This window comes from Pyxicephalus adspersus, chromosome Z, assembly GCF_032062135.1.
Source record: "Pyxicephalus adspersus chromosome Z, UCB_Pads_2.0, whole genome shotgun sequence".
Classification (NCBI taxonomy): domain Eukaryota; kingdom Metazoa; phylum Chordata; class Amphibia; order Anura; family Pyxicephalidae; genus Pyxicephalus; species Pyxicephalus adspersus.
Window position 1 is genome coordinate 52,054,160 of NC_092871.1, and position 24,919 is coordinate 52,079,078.

General features: G+C 40.5%; 2 protein-coding genes and 1 long non-coding RNA gene across 8 annotated transcripts in view; 2 read left to right on the forward strand and 1 right to left on the reverse strand.

Annotated features, from left to right (window-relative positions):
* The window catches only part of CCDC120 (coiled-coil domain containing 120), a 108,306-nt gene that overhangs the window by 81,681 nt on the left and 1,706 nt on the right, over positions 1-24,919 (reverse strand). The gene's annotated exons all lie outside the window — the stretch shown is intronic.
* Positions 435-10,107, forward strand: LOC140343100 (uncharacterized). Its single transcript, XR_011923252.1, has 2 exons — positions 435-658; positions 9,081-10,107. It is a non-coding gene; the product is annotated as an uncharacterized lncRNA (long non-coding RNA).
* Positions 13,660-24,919, forward strand: part of GRIPAP1 (GRIP1 associated protein 1) — a 100,431-nt gene continuing 89,171 nt past the window's right edge. For 3 of the 6 annotated variants that reach the window (XM_072431755.1, XM_072431757.1, XM_072431756.1), the window contains exons 1-3: positions 13,660-13,809; positions 18,243-18,309; positions 18,489-18,550. In XM_072431755.1, the coding sequence (XP_072287856.1) occupies positions 13,768-13,809; positions 18,243-18,309; positions 18,489-18,550 (171 nt within the window). In that variant the 5' untranslated portion in view covers positions 13,660-13,767. Of the gene's footprint in view, positions 13,810-14,045; positions 14,095-17,927; positions 18,120-18,242; positions 18,310-18,488; positions 18,551-24,919 lie in introns of those variants that run through there. The other 3 variants (XM_072431758.1, XM_072431759.1, XM_072431760.1) reach the window with 3 other exon arrangements.

The window sequence follows — 24,919 nt, forward strand, 5'->3', positions numbered from 1 at the left end:
CTAGCTTCCCTCTTGCTGCTCTCTTAATGTGCCCAGGCTGGGCTGGTTCTCCACTGGAGAGGCTCTCTCCTTTCTCCCCAAGAAAAACTCTGTCCTCCCAACAAAACATTCCCCCAGCCCCCTCTTTCCATGCAACAAGTTCCTCCTTTCTTTTGTTCCCTCACCATGCTACCATCTAGCGGTGGTTTTGGCACCGAAACAAGATGTGGTGCCAAAGGGAAATCCAGGAGAGTAGTCAGACAAGTCAAAAGGTCACGGCAGGCAGCAAACAAGAGTAGTCAGGAAACAAGCCAGGGTCAGTATACGAAAGATCTGGAACAGGAGAAACAAACAGGAACCTGGAAGCAGAGCCAAAGGAACTCCTTGTTCAGGCAACTTCCTGTTGCAAGTCACTTTCTTAAGAGGGGAATGTCAGGTGATGGGCGTGGATCAAGTGAGCCACAGACATCAATCCCAACAGCAGAGGAAGTGCTGTTGCTAAAATAATCTCAGGTGTTATTTAGATGTTTGCCAGCAGAGGGAGTGCGTCTGGGGAATACTCTGGTTCTCTGAGGCAAGGGAGCAGCTGACAGAGAATCACCTGACTTGGAACAGGAAGTATGCAGAGTGTTGGATCCAGAGGCAGAGATGGTGCTGGCAGCAGGGGACTGCAAGGAGGGTGAGCAAGAGGGAGGCACAGGTGACCTGGACCTACAGGGATTTGTGACACTCACAGGGGTTACATACGTATAGCACTTAAGTTATACTGTTACCTCTAAATTCAGGCATCATCCATGGTCAGCACCTACTTCCTGAATTAGGAGATTCCATGTTCCATATACTTTATATCAATTTAGACTGCCATTTGTACTGCATCGTTGATGGTTGATCTAAAAGGAATTGTACAATTAGGTTGTATAGTGTATCCCAGCTCAGACTCACAACCAAATAACTATACATGCATATATAAATTTCTAATATAAAAATATGACATGATGAGGTTTATTTATTAATTATTCCCTGGTCATTTCAAACTAAATTCACCTATAAATCTGTTAAAATGTGAAGAATTTCCCAATGTGACTGCTGTACACTTTTGATGATTAGCCACTAGGGGGTATAATGAGTCATTGCTTTAACCTCCTGGGCGTTACACTGATGTCTAGATTTCTGTACCAAAAGCGGTACACTGTTTTTCATGAAATTTTTTTTTTTAAATTGTAGACCTGTAACTTACAGAAATATGTCCGAACATCACCGAATTACTCAATAATTACTTATAATTCACCAAATTACCGCATAACTCACCGAAATATGTCCAAAATTTTATAAATTTAATAATAAAATTTTTTTTATAAAACATAAAAAAAATCTTAAAAAAAAAAAAAAATCTTTAAAAAAAAGTTTAAAAAAAAATTGTGAATAATGTAATGTACAGTAGCTTATATAATAAATATATAATACAATTTTATATATATATATATATATAAGGATTTCTTTGAATCCTTATATATATATAAGGATTCTTCCTCTTTATTCTTATATATATATAAGGATACAGCTTTTTTGCATTGAGTTCAATGCAAAGGATTTTGAATTTCCCGCCCCGCCTCCCGCCTGCACCGACGCATGCAGCGACATCACCGGGAAACCCCGGTGATCGTCACTGCACACGCCGGATGAAGAAAAAGGAGAGAAGACGTGTCCGGAGGAGCTGCGGGGACAAGGTGAGTATTTTTTTTTAGCGATCGACGCTGGACAGAACGGATCATCGCAGCGGGGACCAGGTAAGTGATGGGATTTACACAGTGAGAAAAGTTCGGGATTATCGATTTTGCAAAAACCAAGGTCCCAACAAAGGTCGGGTTTACCGGTCGGGTGGTTAATATGAGGGATTTGAATGGCTGTGTAAACTTTTAGCCCAACAGGTCAGGGAAATCATTTCTTAAATCAATAACACATACATGAAGTAAAAAATATTGTATGTTCATCATTGTCAATATTTTCACAAAATGCGTGATGAAATAAGTGAACTCTTGCAATCCTAAAATAAATGCTTTAGTGCATTTGAACATAAAACACTCTCTCAATATTACATTTCATCAACTGTAAAATTGTTAATTTCATGATGAAGTGCATTTCATTGAAATCCCACTGCTGGTCCCTGACAATGACACAACATATGTAAAGAATGGACTGGGATTACAGTTGTGCATGTTATAATTTGAGAAATATACAAGGGAGTCATCAAAAATTTTTAACAGTTTTTTTGACTTTGTTGGACACGGTGAGGTTGAGAGTAATATAGTTTACAAGAGTAATAATAGTAGTAATTGCTTGTGTGTGAGAGTGTTATGTGATCAGTCCCTCTGTGGTGAAGATGGCTGTGAATAGCGTTCTGTCATACTCATTTTGTGGGCGGAAGGTAATGGAATACTCAGTTTATAGTCTGGATTTACTGCCATTTAAGGTCGAAGAAGCACGTGAAAACAGCAGTGCATCAGTGGATACCCTCCCCCACATTTTTTCCTGGTGCCATTAAAAAATTTAGTACAACGCTGGGAAAATTGCATCCCAAAAGTAGTTGATAATGAAGAAAAGTGATGTCATTTGTGATGTCTGGGGTGTCTGCAGGGGCAGTGTTTTGATCTGGGGTGTCTGTGGGGAGAGAGGTATGATCTGGGGTGTCTTTGAGGGCAGTATTATGATCTGAGGTGTTTTGGGGGGCAGTGTTATGTTATTGGGTGCCACTGGGGTCAGTGATATGATCTTGGGTGTCTGTGGGGGCAGTGTTATGATCTGGGCGCCCTTTTGGGCAAGTGTTATGACCTGGGGTGCCAATGGGGACAATGTTATGATCTAGAATATCTGTGGGAGCAGTGTTATGATCTGGGATGTTTGCTGGGGCAGTGGTATGATCTGTGGCGTCTGTAGGTGCAATGTTATGATCTAGGGTGTCTATGGGGGCACTGTTATGGTCTGGGGTGTCTGTGGGGGAAGTGTTATGATCTAAGGTGTCTGTGGGGGCAGTGATATGATCTGGCGTGTCTGCAGGGGGATGGTTATGATCTGGGGTGTCTGCGGGGGCATTATTATGATCTGGGGTGTCTGTGGGGAAAAGTGTTATGTTCTGTGGTGTCTGTGGGGACAGTGTTGTGTACTGGGGTTGCTTCAGTTGGTCAGGACTGATCTGGGGTCTGTGCGGGGGCAGTGTTATGATCTGGGGCATCTGTCTGTGCAGTGTTATGATCTGCAGCATCTGTTGGTGCAGTGTTATGATCTGGGGCATCTGTCGGTGCAGTGTTATGATCTGGGGTGTCTATAAGAGCAGTGTTATGATTTGGGGTGTCTGTGGGGGCAGTGGTATGATCTTGGGTGTCTGTGGGGGCAGTGTCATGATCAGAGGTACCTTTGGGCAGCAGTGTCATGATCTGTGGTGTCTGTGGGGACAGTCTTGTGAACTGGGGTTACTTCAGTTGGTCAGGTTTGATCTGGGGTGCATTTGGGGGCAGTGTTATGATCTAGGGTGTCTGCAGGGACAGTGTTCTGATCTGGCAGGTCTGTGGGGGCAGTGGTATGATCTGGGGTGTCTGTGGGGGGATGGTTATGATCTGGGGTGTCTGTGGGGGTAGTGTTATGATCTGGGGTGTCTGTGGGGAGAAGTGTTATGATCTGTGGTGTCTGTGGGGACAGTGTTGTTTACTGGGGTTGCTTCAGTTGGTCAGGCCTGATCTGATCTGCCTGTTATGGCAGTGGTATGATCTGGGGTGTGTGCGGGGGCAGTGGTATGATCTGGGGTGTCTGTGGGGGTAGTGGTATGTAAGGAGTGGAATTTTGCTGAGTCTTGAAGTTAATTATTTTTGTGCTTTTGTTATGTTTTGTAGATGATTGAATTATGTTGAAACTACCGTGTTTCCCCGAAAATAAGACACTGTCTTATATTTTTTTTGGCTCCCAAAAACACACTAGGTCTTATTTTCAGGGGATGTCTTATTTTTCCATGAAGAAGACTACAGTACACATTTATTGTTGAAAGTCACTCATGATCACTCATGTTCCATTGATTATCCCCTTCTGATCACTCTATGCCATTGACTGTCCCCTTCTGATCACTCTATGCAATGATTGTCCCCTTCTGATCACTATGAAATGATTGTCCCCTTCTGATCACTATGAAATGATTGTCCCCTTCTGATCACTATGAAATGATTGTCCCCTTCTGATCACTATGAAATGATTGTCCCCTTCTGATCACTATGAAATGATTGTCCCCTTCTGATCACTTACCCGTAATTAAGTGCAGGGATCTCCATTAGGGCAGGGATCAGCAGCTTGCTTCCTTGTTCAGTGCAGGCTTTTTACTTTCAGTTTGGCTCAGGAATAGACACGCCCTGCAGCCAGCATCAGAGACACACACGCTGCAGCCAGCATAAAGGATACACACGCAGGATCAGATATCTGGAGCTGTCTCGGTGAGTACTTTTTTAATTTACCGGTATGTATGCTTTTATTTTCTTTTTCTCCTAGGTCTTATTTTCGGGGTAGGTCTTATATTAGGGCAGGTTTACAAAATAGTGCTAGGTCTTACTTTCGGGGTAGGTCTTATTTTCGGGGAAACACGGTAGTTGTACTCTTCTTATCAGTAAACTAATACCTGCTTCCCCTTTTTTCCTTGAAACTCTTCCCTTCCTCCCTTCAGCCATTTATCTGTTGTCCTGACATGAATATCCTGTTCTAAAAGAACCACAAAGACATTTGTCATGTCTGCTAGTTGTCTGTAGTCATGTGATCATGCACTGATCATGCCTTTGAACTGGTATATAAGCTGTGTGCAAACAATAGTTTTGAGAGTGATTTACCTACACATTGAGTTGTTACGCTCTCCCAGTGTCGCTGAAAACAGAAGCCATCAGAGAGAGAGGGATAACTGGTCTGGGATCAGTAGGAGATTGCCTTAACAATTTGTGTCAGAAGTGGGATATCTGCCTACCTAAAAGGACCAGGATCAGGTAAGTGGAAATTTTCTTTTCTACCTCTGCCCTCCCCTGAGTCCCTGTAGATATCTTACAAACCTAAGCACTGTGGCACTGTAGACTCCCTCATAGAAGGACTGGGTCCTTAGGAAAAGATTTGGGAAATCTTTTATTGAATTTGTGCACACTGGTGGCCTCTGTTTTATTTCATTCATAGAGTATAAGAATTTTGGTGTCAATAATTTAGAAGTCAAAGAAATATTGTATAAAATATAAGTTTGTGTACTAATCCAGTTACCAAGGTGAGGTTAAGTCAATACTCAATGCTGTGGTTGCCTCGGGCAAGCAGAAACGTGACCGAAGCTGCGTTTTGGTAAGCAGTCCTGGGAACAGGACGCCAGCGAGCACTGCAGCTACCACCTGAACTAACAATAACTGTGTACAACCGTCTGATATTTATACTGTAATTTATACTGCAACTATGGGAAATACCCAAGGTAGGTAAATTCCACAAAGGAGGAACAGCTCCCAGATCCACATAAAAAACATGTAAAGAAACACATTAAAATCAGATAGAAATGAAAACTCACAGCCATGTCACCCAGTAATGAAGATATTCCTTATAACAGTCCAGGGGAAACTCTTGTTGATTTTGTTAACCGCAGAGCAGGAGACTATTACACTGACCCTTTTATTACATTTGAAAACTGGCACTGAAAACTTGAAATGCCCTGACCCCTTCCTACTGGAAGGATCATTTTCTAATTTCCATATTAGCTGTATATTAGGATTGTGTCTCAGTAATTGATATAAGATATGAGATATAAATTAGATCCACAAGTTCCCGGATGGGACCGGCAAAACATGAAGGCTTGTGGAGAAGTCTGGTATACTTTGAAAATGTATTGGAAAGAGTACAACCCCCGTAAAGAGAAAACTGTTACCCAAATCACATCCTCTATACCACCCCTGTATACACCCTTATACCCACAACTAACAGCAGAAACACAAAGGAGAACACAGGAGGATGGGGATTACGAGTTCGATATCTGTCTAATACAGTCTGTACAGCAACAAAACCCTATACAGGATTCCCCCTCAGCCCCTCCTTTTCTTATCAAAACAAAGACCAAGCAGTCAAAGATATTATTACCATGCCTTTTATTACCTTGGGAGACAAGACGCACACCTCATATCCCCATATGTACAGTACATGGAGAATACATTACACATCACTCATTCAAAGTATTACCCAGCTGCCCAGTTAACCTGTTAGGAAGAGACCTGATGGGATCTCTGGGAATGTCACTGGTTGTTGACCCAAAGGGAGGGATTATTGTCAGTACAACCTTGCAACTGCCCTTATTGGATTTTCCGGTTCCCGACAGCACATGGTCCACCGGACCATATGACGTGGGATTCCTGGACTGCACCCCATATACAGCACTTACAAAACCACATACACCAATATACCAAAAGCAGTACCCCTTAGCCAACGACAAGGAAGATTCCTTAGCACCTATGATTCAATCTTTCTGCCAGTAAGGCATACTTAAGAAGACCTGCTCCCCTTACAATACCCCAGTAAATCCTGTCAAAAAGCCAGATGGCTCATACCGCTTTACACTGGATCTCAGAGCCATCAATGAGCTGGTCACACCCCTAACACCGGTCATGTCAGATCTTCGTACCATCCTTACAGCAATACCGCCCGAGACCCAATGTTAGTGTTATTGATTTGGCCATTGAATTTTTCTCCATACCAATATCACCTGAGACTCAGCCCCTATGGCTTTTATTTTCATGGGACAGCAGTATACCTGGTGTCGCTTGCCCCAGGGTTTTGTTGACTCACCCACCATTTTCTCATTTGCCCTCCAGCAGGTCCTCACCAACTGGCAGCCGCAGCATGGTTCCACTTTACTGTTGATGATTTATTGTTGGGTAGCCCCTCTCAGGAGGCATGTCAGAAGGATACAGTTTCATTGTTGTGTTTTCTGGGAAAGGAGGGACAGGGGGTGTTGCAGAAAAAAGTCCAATTTTGTCTGCAACAGGTCACATTCCTGGGAATGCTTTTAGTAGGATCCCGGCTGCTAGCCCCCCCCCCCCGTGTACATACCATTACCAGTCTGGCTTGCCCACAGACAAAGAAACAGCTGCTCAGCTATCTTGGAATGATTAACTTTTGCAGACGCTGGATTCCTCACTGCTCGTATTGGGACTCACAGCTACGTCCCAATACCACCCCCCAGTGCACCTAATACCATTCAATGGTCTGATGAAATGACTAAAGCATATTTGATGTTAAAAGAATCCCTGACCTCTGCCCCTGCATTGGGAATGCTGAATTTCATTGTACCATTTTTTTTGTATGCTAGAGAAAATTGTAAAACCATGGCTGCTGTGCTTGCTCGCTGTGCTGGCAGCGTGTGCAATGGCTGAAGAAAGTGTCTCACTTCTAACTTTGGGTCACGAGACGATACTTTACACATCCCATGCTGTACTACACTTGCTTAAGAATTTAACCACTCAACACATAACAGCACAAAGGTTGTCTGGTTATGAAGTTATCCTAACATCACAGCAGGATTACATGTAAAATATGCTTCTGCTAACAGCGGTCCTGTAGCTGTGCTCAATGCTCTCTTAGGTCTTAAAGGGCCAGAGGATGAAGTACCAGAGTCACACTTATATATCACTGAACTACATAACGCATCAACACGACATTCAGAATTATCCACAACACCCCTTCCTTGAGCAGAAAATGTTTTTGTAGATGGGTCTTGTTCGCGACCCTCTGATAAAACCTATTTAGCCACCCCACGCTCTGTTAACGGTTCCCAAGCCGCAGAAATAATAGCACTCACTAGAGCCTGTGAAATTATGGAAGGAAAAGCTGTAAACATATTCACTGACTCCCGCTATGCTTTTGGAGTCGTACATGATTTAGGGGCCATTTGGCAGCGAAGAGGTTTTACCACAGTTGATGGAAAACCCATTCAGCTCTCAGCATTGATTTCAAAACTTTACAAGCCATTCACCTCCCCAATCAAATAGCCGTTGTCAAATGTCAAACACACACTTCTTCCAATTCCTTCAATGCCAGGGGCAACAGACTACCAGATTTTCATGCCAAAGCCGCTGCTCCGTCTACCACACACACCACTTGCCCTTCCCATACACTTCTGCTTGCCATCTCAACTTCCACTGAAACCAACACACTTCCAACACAATTACAGTCCTTTGCCACCTCACAGGACATTGAATTCTGGGAAAAAGAAGGATTGACCTTAGATTCCTTTGGAATCTGGTCAAAAGAAGGGATAGTAGAGCTGCCCCAAATAGCAGTACCCCTCATTGTTTTTCAAATCGATGGTATAAGACACAAAAGCATTAAAACACACAAGAAATAAAAAAGCGATTTTGTGCCCAAAATTGAAAGGAACACACACAGGCCATACTTTCCCGTTGTTTAACATGTGCTAGAAATAACGTGCAAGGAAAGCAAGCAGGACAACATGAACATTTGTTACCTCCACAGGGTCCATTTCAACACATGCCAAAGGCTTCCAATGGATGTCAGATAATGTTAGTGATTACAGATAGATTTAGCAGATGGGTAGAAGCTTTTGTAGTCAGGAAAGAAAATGCAAGGACAGTAGCCAAGATACCATGCAAGGAGATCATCCCCAGATTTGGATGCCCAGTGAGAATACATTCAGAAAATGGCACTCCATTCACTTCTAAAGTTATGCAGGAGATTTCAAATATGATGAACATAGAATGAACGTTCCACATCCCATATCACCCCCAGAGTGCTGGAGTAGTAGAAAGGATGAATAGGACATAGAAAGACAAACTTAGTAAAGCAACTGGAGGGACATTTCACAAGTGGGACAAATACCTACCAGCAGTGCTAACAGAAATAGGAATGACACCCAATCCAGGTAATAAGCTATCCCCCTTTGAAATTTTAATGGAACGCCTATTCCCCACCCCTTGGACCAAAGAACCCCTTATCTTACCACTGGGAGACTTACAACAAATTCAGGAACAATATGTAGCTAAACTTATTGAAAAATTGAACAGCAACTATGGAGATGTCTCTCTCTTTTCCTCTCCCTACAGATCAACCGACACACCCATTCAAGCCCAGAGACGTAGTGTTGGTTAAAGCTCTGCACAAGCACAAATTCTTGGATCAGCCCTTTGGATCTCTGGTCACCGTGCAAGCCATCACTAGAACAGCCATGCTGACCAGTGGAGGACCCACCTGGATACACGCCTCAAGAGTAAAGAAGGCACCACCGATCCAGCACCAGGATGATGCTTCTTGATCCACGGGTAGCAGCCCAGGTGCTTGTCTGCAGTTTTGAAACCCTGATAGTCATAATCTACCTTGTTTGGGTCACAGCAACGTGCCACTATCACCCTCAAGATTTGCCCTTCATTTGTCTTCAATCAAGCCATAACCTAAAGAATGACTCTACCCTGTCTATGCACCGGCGAGGACATAAGTATAGTGACTGGACTGACTTCCAGGGTAACATATGGGAACGTCTTGCCAAAGAAATATATAATAGCTCTAGTTTTTGCTTATCTGACATGCATAATACTTAAGATATGTTACCATCCTGTTTGATTGCTGTCTCCACTCAAGTCAGCATACTGCTTAGAGTCTTTATCAATATCTACAATGGCACTGATGTTACTGAAAGTGATATACATTTATTTCATAACCCGTATAACTTTTGCAATCACTGTAAAACCTATAATTCCCAGGAAAAATGTATGATATTTACACATACTATAAATATTACCCAGGGAAATGTATGGTATTGTATGACTTATAACCCCTCTGAAATACCCCACTGTAGGATGATAGTACTATAGAAAATCACTCAGCTCCCTCAAGTTATGTATGCCCAAGAACCTGAAGCTGTCTATTTGTATGTAAAGGAACAGAGGTATGAGAAGTACCGTAGTTATCCTTTGTTGAAGGATAAAAGGAGGGAAATGTAAGGAAATGTAAGAAGTGGAATTTTGCTGAGTCTTGAAGTTAATTATTTTTGTGCTTTTGTTATGTTTTGTAGATGTTTGAAATATGCTGAAACTAGATATACTCTTCTTATCAGTAAACTAATGTCTGCTTCCACCTTTTTGCCTTGAAACTCTTCCCTTCCTCCCTTAAGCCCTCTGTTGTCCTGACATGAATATCCTGTTCTAAGAGAACCACAAGGACATTTGTCATGTCTGCTAGTTGTCTGTAGTCATGTGATCATGCACTGGTCATGCCTTTGAACTGGTATATAAGCTGTGTGCAAACAAAAAAGTTTTGAGAGTGATTTACCTACATATTGAGTTGTGTCGCTACGCTCTCTCAGTGTTGCTGAAAACAGAAGCCATCAGAGAGAGATAACTGGTCTGGGATCAGTAGGAGACTGTTTTAACACTGTATTTTCTGGAGTATCGACGGGAGCAGTGTTATGATCTGGGGTGTCTGCGGGGGCAGTGTTATGATCTGGGGCATCTGTAGATGCAGCCTTATGATCTGGGGTGACGCTGGGGCAAGTGTTATGATCTGGGGTGTCTGTGGAGGCAGTGTCATGATCTAGGTTGAATGTGGGAGCAGTGTTTTGATCTGTGGTGTCTGTGAGGACCGTGTTTGTTCACTGGGGTTAAATTTATTAATAAACTTTAAATCTGTTAAAACAAGTGTGCAAAAAACACAAACCTGTAATATAACTGTACAGTTGCATGTATAATATATATACATAATATACCTATATATATATATATATATATATATATATATATATTATATAAAGATTTTGTTGTATTGAAAGACCTTTTTTGTTGTACTTCATTCCACTGTTTAGTGAATAAGCCTGATCCCCTGCTGCCAGCTCCATACACAAGTATAATTCTCAAGCACTGCATCTGAATGGATGAGGGAGCTCTACTTACATACCCTGTTTTCTGTGGAAAACCAAAACTGACAATTAACTTTCGCTGCAGCTTCATTAGCAATTCTCAGCATCTTAGTTGGAAAACTGTTTTGTCCTGTCATTTTCTGACATAATTTACCTTCTTTAATCCTTCAGAAATTGCACATTATTAGTAACACAAACATTATTTCACAGATCTAGCTGCATTAAGTTAGAATTATGGCATGATTCGCATGTCGATTGCTCATACTTCTGCTTTGAAAACTCAAATACTCAAACAAATACCCATTAGGTAGAATAAAAATAAATCTAAGACCGCCATTGGCAAACTTTCCAAATTTATGAGAAACTTCAATAGTGACACTCTATTCCTCCGATTTATGCTTGGTTCTGATTTGTTCCAAAGAGCACCCAATGCACTTGTGGTACCGTGTAGCACAATGCAAGCTGGAGTACTAAAGTGATCAGCGGTGCATTGGCTTGCATTGTGCAGCGCGGTATCACAAGTGCATTGGGTGCTGTTCAGAACATATTTGTGCATCTGGGTGCCATACAGAATGAATTTTCCCAGAACTTTACAAGTGCCAAAAATGCTGAATGCACCTTTTTTGGGTACATTATGGAACACATTCAAATTATTAGACTGGCCTAAAGCAACACACAATAATAAAATAGAATAATTTACATTAATCTGATCTTTCCATTCATCATATACTAAAATAAAAATACTCAAGCAAATAATAAATGTATAATAATAAATGTAGAGCTAGAAGGGAGATAACATTCATAAACTTACTCTGAATTCTTAATATGAATTGTAGCTGGCCTGCCGCTGCTGCAATCCGTAGTAACGGAGGGCCAGCTGCATATTCATATTCGCGTCTCCTGACCAGCGGCCTGGGCTCTCTTCCTATGCGTAGCCCCGCATTTTACAGACGCAAGTGATGCCAGGAATTGTAGTAGCGGCATCACTCATGTCTATTGAGCAGCAGCCTATGCATGGACCCCACAGGGTTTATACTGACAGGTAAACTCAACAATCAGGAATTATCAGGATTATTATTATCATACATTATCATAGAGCTATTGCTATATTAATTGTTTTACTGTGCCGGAGTTTGCAATGTGAAAACAAATGAATGCAGCAATTCATTTGGTTTCACATTGCATTCCCTGGCAAAGTAAAACAATTAATTTCAACAGGAAGAAACAAGAACACATGAGAAGTGCATGCAGTAGTATGCAGTAGATTGATCTACATTTGTTCCTCGGCACAGTAACCCTATTTTACACAATATCCTTATCCAACATTTACTACTATGGTTACAGCTTTAGAAAATAATGGCAAAATAATAGCAAATATTTTCCTTGCCTAACATGCTTTCCGTTTATCTCTGGTTGCTTGTATAACTATATTCAAGAAACAATTTTCTGTGAACAATTGGGAATCACATGATGATACTTTTGTCATAATTTTAATGAAGAGGGACTTTCAGCCACTCATAAGATTTAGTCCCGCATTGGCTGCATCTGGCATTTCCAGCACTCCTTCTCAGTTACACGTGGGAGGTTCCAGGAGTCTTTTGGTGTTCAGGGGCTTCAGGTTTAGTGCAGGCGGTCAGGATTTTATAAGCATCTTCCACGGTCAGTCAAGATGCACAAGTGCCCCCTCCTCTGTTGACATTCATTAGCGAATAGAGAAAGAGGCATAAGATTTTTTCCTAAATAAAATTAAAAAAAAAATTTAGGCCTCTTTCTCTATTATAAGCTTGTTCCAGATTGAATGTTAAGCAAACCCTCTTATTACCCATATGAAAATGTTTCATATCTAATGAGAAGCAAAAACTACTTCAATTTTTAAAATGAATTTTAAGTTTGGCCCGCAACATGGTTTTAAGTTTTAAATTTCAACCCTCTGTGTATTTGAGTTTGACACCCCTGGCTTATTGGAACTATACCATGACAAATGTTTGCTGTAATCTAAAGTAAGGACAGTTCAACAAAATATTATAGTGTGTGACATTTTGTGGCCATGCAGTATGTATAGCTTTGACTTGAATATATAATAATAATAATAATACAACAATGGCCTATTGTCCTACATACATCATCTGGCACACTGACCACACATAAAACACATATTTGTTTAATCCAACATTACAGATGTTTCTGGAATTGTAAGGGAAATCTTCTAAAGGGTAAAACTGACGCAATGAAAACTACCTAAGAGGGGATTTGTTTCCTATTTTAGGGAAATTTCCAGTTACTTGTCACTTTGGTTGTGTCCCCCAGACAGGGAGAAAGGAAAATCCCCACAAATTGGGCATTGTGACTTTATTACAGCTTTGCCTGGGGACTGCAGTTATGCCAAACTTGCATTAGGTCGATGCAGAACTCCTGTAAAGGCCACAGCCTTCATAGCAGCCCACTAGCTGAAGGACCTGGTATTTTCTGAGCATATGGAAGTTAGGAAAATGTTAAAACTATTTTGGCCAGTTATGAAGATCATTTTATGAAGGACAGCCACTGGAATGAATTCTGAAGTCTATTGTGGTGATTTTCATGTTTATAAGGTCGCAAAAAAATATTTCCCAAAGGAAGGCCATCAAAACCTCTCCCTGTTAAGTACCGGTATTAGCAATTTGTACGTCATGGCAACAGGTAAAAACGACACAGTGCAGTGCCGGATGTACACACTAGATGGCGAGTGTTGTTCTCTCTGCCTTCCTATCTTGCCCGTTCTGGTGTCGTTGGTACAGTCCGGTTCTTGTTTGCTTCCGACTCTTCTCTATGGTAGCATCTGGACGAAACCATTGAGCACAGCTGTGGGGGGGTGCAGTGCCGGTGTATCCGGGGTCAGCAGGAATATGGCGCAGGCTTTGTCAGAGGATGAGTTCCAGCGGATGCAGGTAAAGGGGATCTGATGGGCGCATCTATGGGGAGACGTCACTCCTAGCAGTGCACCTGACGTCATATTTTCGATGCAGACTGGGGTTTTGAATTGTAAACATCCCCTCCTGTCATCCCCTTCCTGATAAGGGTTGTGAAGCCCAGAGGATGAATGACGGGCAGAGACCTACGCTGCCTGTGTCAGTATAAGCCTTTCCTAAACGCACCAGCACCTGTGATGTTATAACTTACTGAGTGATGTCGTGTCACTGAACCAGCAACTGTGACGTCAGTGCTCTAGTAATGTCAGTACAGTAGCACCTGGGGTGTTGTGTCCCTATGTGGTGTCAGGGTTCTCAGTACTGTCAATGCATTGTGATCTTTCCATTCACGCGTCCCCGCTCCCGGTAATGATGTCATGTGTCCCCGCTCCCGGTAATGATGTCATGTGTCCCCGCTCCCGGTAATAATGATGTCATGTGTTGTTCAAGTATTATTGTCATATAATTTGTTGTCAGTGATGTAATGTCCTTTTGCACCCAGTAAAGTTTTATATTATGTTGCAGTATTCTAGGTGTCTGTGTCCTGTGTACGTTGTTCCTTCATACACAAGCTGTACCACCTTAAATCCAACCTGTGCAGTCGGTATGACAGCTTGGTGACTTTAAAAGATCCACAGGTGATGTCCCCTCACTCCCAGTGAAATCCAGGGTAGCTCTATGTAGGCTGGCAGCCTGGGTTTGTGATGATCAGGCCTTGCATGTTTCCATGTATAAACACTTTTACAATTGTCTGCTCTATGAAAATCCCGGAATGGAAATTCCTCATTGGAGCCAGTTGGAATCCTTGTTGTACCTTTACAGTGATATTCTCATCACTTTCTCTATGATTGTGGTAGAATTATTTTTACATGGCACCTGTAGGTAAGGTGGGGAGGTCACTATGATATGATACATGTGTTGGTGCTGTCCCAGCTCCCAGTGGTAATGATGTCTATGTCATTTTGGATTTATAAAGGTTTGCTACATGTCTGTAATAAAATTCTGTGACCACAATGGTTCCGGTGTATGCCAGGCTTCTATCCATAGTTTAATATTAACAAAACATTTCAGTGGTGCGTATCACACACACAGTTCGATGATTATACTTTTCTGCCAAATGTTTGGGCTGTATGGTGTGAGCTCGGCTTCATTCATGTGCAGATCTCTTCATTTTAATATGGTGGCTATAAGAAGGGTACAGGGATGGCATAATGAGGCAAATATGGAACAGCATTCTAGCTCTCTGCACCTCTGCCTATATATATATATTTGGGACCCTGAAAAAAATGTTGGGAGCCCCGAACGATTGTTCAGTTTTCCCTAATCTAACATCTGCTGTTGGAGGGTAGATGACAGAGTGATGGGGATAAATGACAGGTCACCTTTATATGATATGCTTCTGCTGTAACTATTAAGCATGTAGACCTTCGGAATAGACAAAGCCCTGAACATGATCCCTCCACATACAAAATATTCCTCCATTTAAACCCTGATAGTTTTAACCCCAACAATAAACTTTTGCTGTTAAATATTTATTTGAAAGTGTTTTATTTTTTTTCATCGATTTACAATAAACCAATAACGAATTATCTGGTCTGAAATTAAAAGCTGACATATCTACGCTTCTTGTGCTCTCTCTAGGCATCAGATTGATCCTTTTATCTGTTTAGACTACAGAATGATCTGCCTTTATTATGAGCAGAATAGAATGGGTGTAAGGGTTGTGTAGTTTAGCAAAGGATCACAGGGCACGGCTAACAATGACAAGCACAAACATGCTGAGGGTTGTCAGCCCACAACAGGAATTTAGGAGCACATTTCTGGCAGAGATGCAGAGATGTGCTGCATGTCTAAAAAATGGTAAATCTGACCAATACATTCTTTGATGGAAAGTCTTCTAGGTTCAATTGTTTTCAGTGGCAGTGATAGATTCTTCATCAGAGAGTGTTTTGGTGAATGTTAGATTCACTGCTTTAAAAAATGGACCCAAGGGTATCCCCTGCCAAAACATTTGTTTTCAGTTGAAGTGTGAAAGCACAAGTCTTTATTGTTGTCATCTTTAGGAGGAGATCCTTGGGAGATTTTTTTCCAATAGTGTTTCTGAGGAAAGCTCAAAGAAGCTGTCCCTATTGAAAATGTTTTAATCACGTTCCAATCTGGTAACAGTGGGTGTTTGGATGAATCATTTTCTGCCTTCTGCATTCTTCTTTGTGCATCAAAAGCCTTTCACTCCTGGAGCACTCAGTATCCAAATGCTGACTGTTTATTGTCAGAGCTCATGTACACCCATCATAAATGCAACATACTCCTTCATTCCTGGAACACAGGGCTGTCTTCATTGCATTGTGGGTAGATGCCTGAATTAAATATGAAAACAAGTGTATTGAGAAGGGATGAGATAAAGATTTTCACAAAACTGATTTTGCTTTGAACAATCCAAATTTAGGGATTTCTCAAACAAAAACAGCATTTTGTTTAAAATGCTCTCTTTCGGTAAAAATATTAATTTATGGAAAACCAAAATGTTTTGTAATATTTGTTTTCACCTTGGGCATATTACCATTGGTCCCTTAAGCTCCCTAGCAATTTTGGTAACAATTCTACCTTCAGGTTTTTTACAATAAATGTTAAATGTTTGGCAAATGTATTGTGAATTTTCACAAAACAATTTCCTCCTTGTCCCTAGTCATGAGCATAGTTCACAATGTGTACAAGATAAAAGTCAGTGCTATATACCAGCACTTTGCAGTTCCTTTCATAAACACCCTTTTATCCATCTGTGAGCTAGGGATAGGTTCCCTTTTTTCCTATTGCTGCTTCCTCCTTTACCAGCTAAGATTTCAAATGGTCACATGTTACTAAAAAGATTCCCAGTCCACTGTAGAGGTGCATTGATGTCACCACTTATATGAGGCTGTTTGAGGTGAAGAAGTTTTTTGTTACATAATAAGTACTCAGTATCACAATACTGTGATTTACAAAGAAATGTTTTATTACAAACAAGTTATTATTACATATTAGTATGCAACTCTTTGTTTAAATAGTTTCTTCTAAAGGAGGAGATTTGATTTATCTGATTCTCCACAGCTGACAAATCTGTTACACATCCTCCTATTTCTCTATGCATTTTACCCTCACTTTTATGTATACTTGTGTGTGTGTGTGTATATATTCTAAATGTGTGTATATAATATATGTGTATATATATATACAGTGTAAAAAAGGGGGTGTGGCAAAACACAGCAAATTCAGTGCTCTTAGTTGTTTATGCCATGGGTGTCCAGTAACCTCTTATTGTTTCAGTGTTCTACCTTCTCCCAATTATTTGTTACAACTTTGTAATGCCTGCCCTGTTAGTATATCCAATTTTTCTATTCTATGTACAGGTCATTGTGACATACATATTAGGAGATATGGAGGTTTGTACACAGAGAGCTATGAGGATGCAGAATGACATGCAGACTTTATGCACACTGGATACATTTCATAGGCAGATTTTTTTAAAAATAGAAATCCAAGCTCGTGCTATAAGATGGGGGGCGGGGCTGCCTGTGTCCCCTTCACATGAAGGCTGAGCTGTGTGCTCACCTCTCATCGGCAGTAATCCTCTGAACGGATGACACACAGCACAGAGCAGCCTGAGATCCGTGTATCCGAGGATGAGAGCTGCCGAGGAGAGCTGGGCGGGGTATTCAAATCAGCCGGGCGGAGCAACCGGCTAAAAACCTCTGGGGAGAACTATGTATATACATTTAGACGGGATATATCTCTCCAATATTACATACAGAAAAATCCATTACAAAAATTACCCCAATTACAATTTAAGTTGTATTTGCTGTTGTTGTTGAAAGAGCACAATAACATCCGACCAGGATGTCACATATAGAGCCATGTACTAGTATAAATGGACCAACAAGCAAACAGGCAATAAATCCTAAACCAAATATAAAAACCCTTTTTAATATAGAATTATTTATTGAGTACCTGAAAGTCCCAGCAAAAACTCCCTTTTTCTTCTGCTATTTTATGGGGATGGGGTATTGTGAAATGTAGAAGAATAGATAGCATATGGTATTGTCATTCCATCGGAGACGCCCTTCTGCTTGTCTGGCCAGGATCTACAAGTTTCACTTCGTTTATGTAACTGATCAAATAAATAGGCTTTATCCAAATTTCTGCCATTCTGTTGCAACCCTGCAGAGAAACAGTAGTGCTGGATTGGTAAGCAAGTGAATCTGCAGAGGACAGCACCAAAGGCCAGTGTATTGCCTAACATTGGAAAAACACAGGTTTGTATATGGCATTGTAACATAAGCATAATTGAAAAAAAAATGTTTCCTGCCCAGTTATAACTTCTTCTGTGTCTGGTATTCTTTTGGCCTTCATGCTGAAAACGTTCTCTTTTCTCACAGGCTCAGCTTCTGGAGCTCAGAACTCAAAACTATCAGCTGTCGGACAACTTGCGGAAAAACAACCAGGGTGAGGGCAAAAAGATCCAACTTTTTCTCAACTCCCCCCGGAATGTTCTATTTTGGCCTTTGTATTGTATTCTGTGTTCTTTTTCTCTGTTGGCAATTGTTCCCTATGTCTCTGTCTTCTACTTCCATGGGATGGGGAGATTTGTTTCTTACAAATGCCTTTTTTTCTGTCGTTCTCAGAGCTGGCAGTACTTCGCCAAAAGCAGGTGACTCTAGAGAAAGATTTCCTCAAAGCTCAAAAGGTAAGTGGGTATTTAAAGCAGACTTTTAAAAAAAATATTAGATCCCTCTGTTTCCCAGCAGTGCACCCCCATGTAAAAAGCAAACAAACAAAAATTGTTATTTTAAACACAGAGGAGTAAAACAATTTTTTATCTTACTAACAGGTAAGTGTTCATTGCACCATTGTATTCTTTCTTTTTTTTTTTCAACATATATTTAGAAAAGCCAACAAAACAAGATCATAAAAATAAAGAAAACAAGGGAAAACAATTCTAAACAATAAGACTATTAGGTGTAACAGTCAGTATGGTGTCATAAAAAAAATATAAACATCATGAAGTAAATACAAATCAACAAAATCAAGAGCAGAATCACCGGTACATTTTGATTTGTCTGAACCTTTTTATCATATTTATTATTATATAGTCTTTACTTTTTCTGCCTCAATTGAAGCAAATTTGCAAACCTGTAAAGACCTTTAAAGACTTATAACAACTGGAAAAGGAAAATCATAAATTACGCCTGATCATAAAATGGGAAAAAGGGAAATAAAATGAGGTCCAAGGTCACTAGGAAATCAAATGGTCCTGCTAGCATTAAATAAAGTACAGATGAGCAAATGCATAGAAAAGAAAAGGGATGAGTGTGGGTAAACAGTATTATATAATACCTGTAAAAACTGCGTGATCCCACGGGGCCCATATTTCCTCAAATTTCCCCAGTCTGTTATTGAGTCTAGCAGATAGGTGTTCCATCAGCCGGACATCTCCTACATGGGCCCTCAATTCCGCAACAGAAGGCAGAGAGTATGAGTTCCAGTGCACCAAAATGAGGCATCTTGCTGCCGTAGGAATATGGGCAAAAAGAGCCTTCCTCGATTTGGAAAGTTCTTTTATGGAGACATTCAGCAAATGGGTCACTGGGTCCAGACTAATAGAGGTTTCCATTATTTGATAAGCAGTCCATTAACCCCATTCCAATAAGGTACTATCTTCGAACAGTTCCAAAATATATGAAAAAGGGTGCCGACCTGGGAGGCACATCTCCAACAAATATTACTGCTAGATGGGTATATGGCGTGAAGTTTGTCTGGGGTATAGTACCAATGCATAAGAATTTTTTAGGCTTTTTCCCTAAAAGGCGTACAAACCGAGCTCTTATGAGTTTTACTCCAAATAACCTGCCATATTGTGTTCTTTCTGAGGATAGCTGAGGAATTTGTTTTAATCATGGGGTGCCACCAAACAGTCCTATGCATAGTCCCTTTTAAAAGGGATTTTCGCCCTAAGAATGTTTTATTCTGTAACCTAAAAACTGTGCCATCACATAACACACAATCACACATTGTGTACAATTTCCTTTGTTTACTGTACAAGCCAACCTGGTTGGATATAAAATAAATAAAAAGATTGTTTAGGCATACCCTGACATTACATAGGTTTGGTAAAACTAAACTAGATTGTAAGGGTTAATTATAATTTATATGGCTATCTCTTGATGTAGACCCATCCAATTTTAATGAGATTCCCTGTTCAACTTCCAGGAGCAAATTGAAATGCCTTGTACTTATGAACCTAGGAAGCATGTATCTTCCTATGTGATAGGACTGGTATTTGGTGATTGGCCTAGTGCTGTCACATTGGTGCAGGGGTTCCTCAGCCTTTTGTAAGCTGTAAGACACATATTGGAACTTACACAAGGCTTCCTCTTTTTTTCTTTCAGTAGCTAAGTGAAGGAATGGTGAGAATGTATTGCTGCTGAGGGGGGAGATCCCTCTAACCAGGCCTATGGAGTCGGTAGATAAATCCTTCGACTCCGACTCCTCAGTTTCTGATACCCCCGACTCTAACTCCTCTGTATTTACAGGGTTTTTCATTTTATCTTCACACTTTTGCATTCAAACTTCACAAAAGAATTTAGACCCCATTATTATTCATAAATCAATACATTTATTATAAAATTTAATATAACACAATATTTTTACCATAAAAGTTTTTCCCAAGAAACATCAATAAAAATATATGAAAATAAATTGATGATTTGTCAATTAATATGATTTTTACTTTATATCATTTTAAAATTAAATATCTTTATTTCAGGGACTTTTATACTATGTTTTAAGAGAACAATATTATTCATCTTCAAAGTTATTCGCTTTATATTTAGTATTGCACTTACCCTTATGGCCAGAGAATTAAGTAATGCAGAAAGTCAAAGAGTGGTAGACAGTTATCTGAATGGAAGTGATGCCTCCCAGATAGCAATGGTTTTGGGTTGTAATCATACAACCATGACCAAAAATATTAAGACCTATGAATTTTCTGGTAGAGTGGAAAAATTACCAAGAGGAGGTCGGAGAAATTCAAAGTTGGATGAAGCCCATAAGGAGGAGTTACGCAAGGTAATGTCCGAAGATTGCATAACAAGCCTCAGGGAAATGAAGGATCAATTATTTGCCAAATTTGGAATAGTGTATCTATTTCTACAATAGATAGATGCATTGATAAAATCCAATGGTCATTAAAAAGAACTTCTTTAATTCCTGCTAGGCGCAATGATTCCCACTCTCTTCAAGAAAGGATTAGCTATGCTAACAAAATCCTTAATCTCATTGCTAAGGAAGATGGCAAAAACATCTACTTTCTTAATGAAGTAGGTTTTACCATCTCAAAGAGAACCAAAACGGGAAGATCTCCTATTGGGCAAAGGGCGGTGCATGTTGTGGCTGGAGTGCGTTCCAGAAATTATTCAATTTGTTGTGTGAGGAATAAAAATGGGACCCTTCACGTTAAGTCACAAGCACAAGCATTTAATCAAGAAGCATTCCTCAGTTTTATTGAAGGTTTTAAATGTTTTTAGTGAAAAGAGTGTTCAGCATGCCGTCCTAATTATGGACAATGTCCCCTTTCAAATAACTAGCAAGGTAAAGAGCTTGGTTGAAAGTAAGGGACACCAACTCCTATTTTTACCACCATACTCTCCATTTCCTAATCCTGTTGAGAACATGTTCTGTAAATGGAAAGAAGTAGTAAGAAGAAATAGGCTAATTAATATGGCTGCTTTATTAGAAAGCATCAATAGTGTATTTTTAGCAATAGGCAAGCAGGATTGCTCAAATTATTATACACAAATCTTTAGCTTTTTGCCTAAATACCTAAGAGGTGAAAGCATTAATATTAATTTTTAAATTTTTTTGTGAAGTTTGGTTGCAAAACTGTAATGATAAAATGAGAAACCCTGTATTATACTAATGTATTTTCTACGTTGATTGAGAGGAGAAGGAAGCAAAATACACGCCATTTAACCACAGAACTATTGGCCAGTAAGCTGGCGCTCTTCTCTATTTAAACAAACAGTTTAAACAAAAGACAAAAAAAAATGAAAACAATAAGGTTTTTTTATTGTTTTTATTAAGTGGCTATGAAGTAGTAGCATAGTATGCATAAAAATCAGGAACCGGAACTTTACCAGTTTAAAAATTTGAACCACATTCTTTGGTAGTTTTAAGACAAAACCAAAGCTTAACTACATGAACAAAAACAAAAGCTGGAAAACCTAAAACAGTTTATATAATAAACTTGGAATATAGTTGTAGAGTAGAATAGCTGGTACATGAGATCCAAAACTAACTCAATGTAGTGTTTTTCTAAGAAACAGAATTGCTTCTGCCAGATCCTCTTTCATAGAAGCGCTTAAATCTGACTTGAATATTTTTAGAGCTGAAAATAGTCTTTCAACACTGACTTGAGTGGGTGGCATTGCTGTTATGGTTCTAACCACATCACTAATAATCTCAGAATAAACAAGGATGGCTTCTTCTACAGTCAGTTTTGATAAGCGATCATACTTTTTCTATTTTTAATTCTTTTTTTTTTTTTTGTAATTATATTTTTATTGAATTTTTAACAGGGTACAGAAGGAAAAAATACAGGGAGGAAAAACATAAGGGGGAGGTAACACATGTTCCAGAATCACACAAAAGAAAATCATTCAATATACATTAATTTTCACAACAAATGGACGCCTTTTGACAGAAATGGAGCAACATATCTCACTGGGCTTCAGTAAAACAAGTGTCCAAATCAGCTTCCTATTGGGATACAAATAAAGGGAGTTCTGGCGTATATACAGATAACAGGGTTTGATAGGCATGGGAAAGTGTGCCCTGTACAGGTTGACCAGTTACACACAAGTCCTCTAGAGGGAAAAGCGATTGGGCTATTGTATTGGGCCGCGGCAAGGATCTCAGAACATAAGTGAGTTGTATGTGGCGCCAGGGGGACAATGAAGGGAGATCCCTTTTGGTTTGTAGGGTCGGAATATGTTACCATTCCCCATTTTATATGAAATGGAATATTCTATACAAGCCCAAAGCACGCCATTGGCGAAATATTGGGTCAGTCTAGCCCGGGGGGAATCCAGGATCGCCTAGAACGGGAGACATTGGAGACGGATATATGGTTACGTTTTGAGAGGAGAAGTACTTAGTGACCACTTTCAAGGTCTCGCCAATCAATGGATGGGTGTACATTGCCGTCCTGGCTGCCGGTGTCGACCAGGCCAATGCGGCAATGGGGGCAGTAGAGCATGCATCCTCCAACCCATCCCACAATTTGGAGCGGCTATTAGTACACCAATCCAGCAGTCTAGACAAGTGCACTGCCTGATGGTATAAAACTGGGTTAGGGAATGCCATACCTCGTTGGCTTTGGGGAGTCTCAGTAATGTCATCCTAAGCCTGGGCGCCCCATTAAACCAGATAAATTTTACAAATTCTGAATGGAATTTTCGAAGGATAAAAAGCGGGATGTGTATTGGGAGTGCTTGCAGCCTATACAACAGTCTAGGCATAAAATTCATTTTAAGCACATTGCACCTCCCAAACCATGTAAATGCCATCTGTCTCCACCTCTGTAGATCACTTCGGATTTTATTTAATAGAGGGATAAAATTGAGATCTAAAATTTGCGTTAGATTAGCAGGAATCTGTGTGCCCAGGTAAGAAATAGCTGAGTTAGACCACTTGAAGGGGAAAGAAGGGGCCAAGGCCTCTTATTTTTTCTGGGAAGAGTAACACTCAGTGCCTCCGACTTTTTCAGGTTTATTTTGTAATTAGAGAGCGAGGCATATCTGTCTAGCTCTCGCATAAGAACCGGCAAAGTAGTTACCGGTTGTCCCTGGCTTCCCTCATCGGGAGAAAACCGCTTTGGTCAGGATGGACAATATCATTCAGTATTGGAGTCAGCCTATGCGCTAATATGCTGGTAAAAAGTTTCAAATCACAATTAAGCAACGATATTGGTCTATAATTGGAGCATAGGAGAGGGTCTTTGTCTGGTTTGAGTATCACTGATATGTGGGCCACTAATGTGTCAGGAGGAAGAGTGTGACCATCAGTGAGCGCATTCAGCGCTAAAACTAAATGCGGGCCCAGTACTGGGAAGAATTTCTTATAGTAGGCTAATGTCAGACCATCTGGGTCGGGAGCTTTCCATGATGCGGCTCGGCGAATTGCCGCTTGTAGCTCAAGCAGTGTTATCCATTTATCTAATATCTCTATAATGTCTGAGGACAATGTCGGTAAGTCGGAGGCACTGAGATATTCCTGTATTGCGATCTGGCGGTCGGGAGATGACCCACCACTAGAGTCTCCAGTAGACTGTAATAGTCATGGAAGGTGTTAGCAATGTCAGGGGTGGCGTGTGCCAGGGTGCCCAAAGAGGTTTTGATTTTAGGGATATACATGGGGGCCGCGGAGTAGAACGTATAATCCCTGTCTCCGGGGTGTTGAATACGCCAGATATCTATCAATTGATTGTCATGTAGCAGTGCTTTCAGACGTTTATGATGGGAGTAAGGCAGGTGGGAACGGCCCTTGGATATGCCTAAGGACGGATCTAAAGTTAAATTTAAATCACCTCCCATAATGATGGTACCTTAAGCCACCTCAGTTAAGGGGGTCAGAATATATTCAAGGACAGTCAACTGGCCGGTATTACTTAGGTATATGTTTACAAATGTAAATAGTTGCTTCTCTATCATACCCTGGACTATGAGGAAATGACTGTCTGGATCCATTTTACACAAAGAGGGTGGGGGAAATTAGTAAAGAATCGGAGGAAAGAAAAGAAAGAAGAAATTAGGAAATCAATAAAATAAGGTACACAAAGAAGAAAAAGCAGCAAGAAAAACAAAACAACGTAAAAGGAAGAAGAAGTAGAGCTCTAGGCCCTAAACCTAGGTAGGTAAAACAATATACCACAACACCGACCTCTACAAGAGGCCGGGTGTACCTATGTGGGGGGTAGTGTAGGCAAGAACACTATGAGCTGCTGGCTCACCAGCAGCAGCAACATAAAACACACTATAACTAAAAGTAAATCACACAG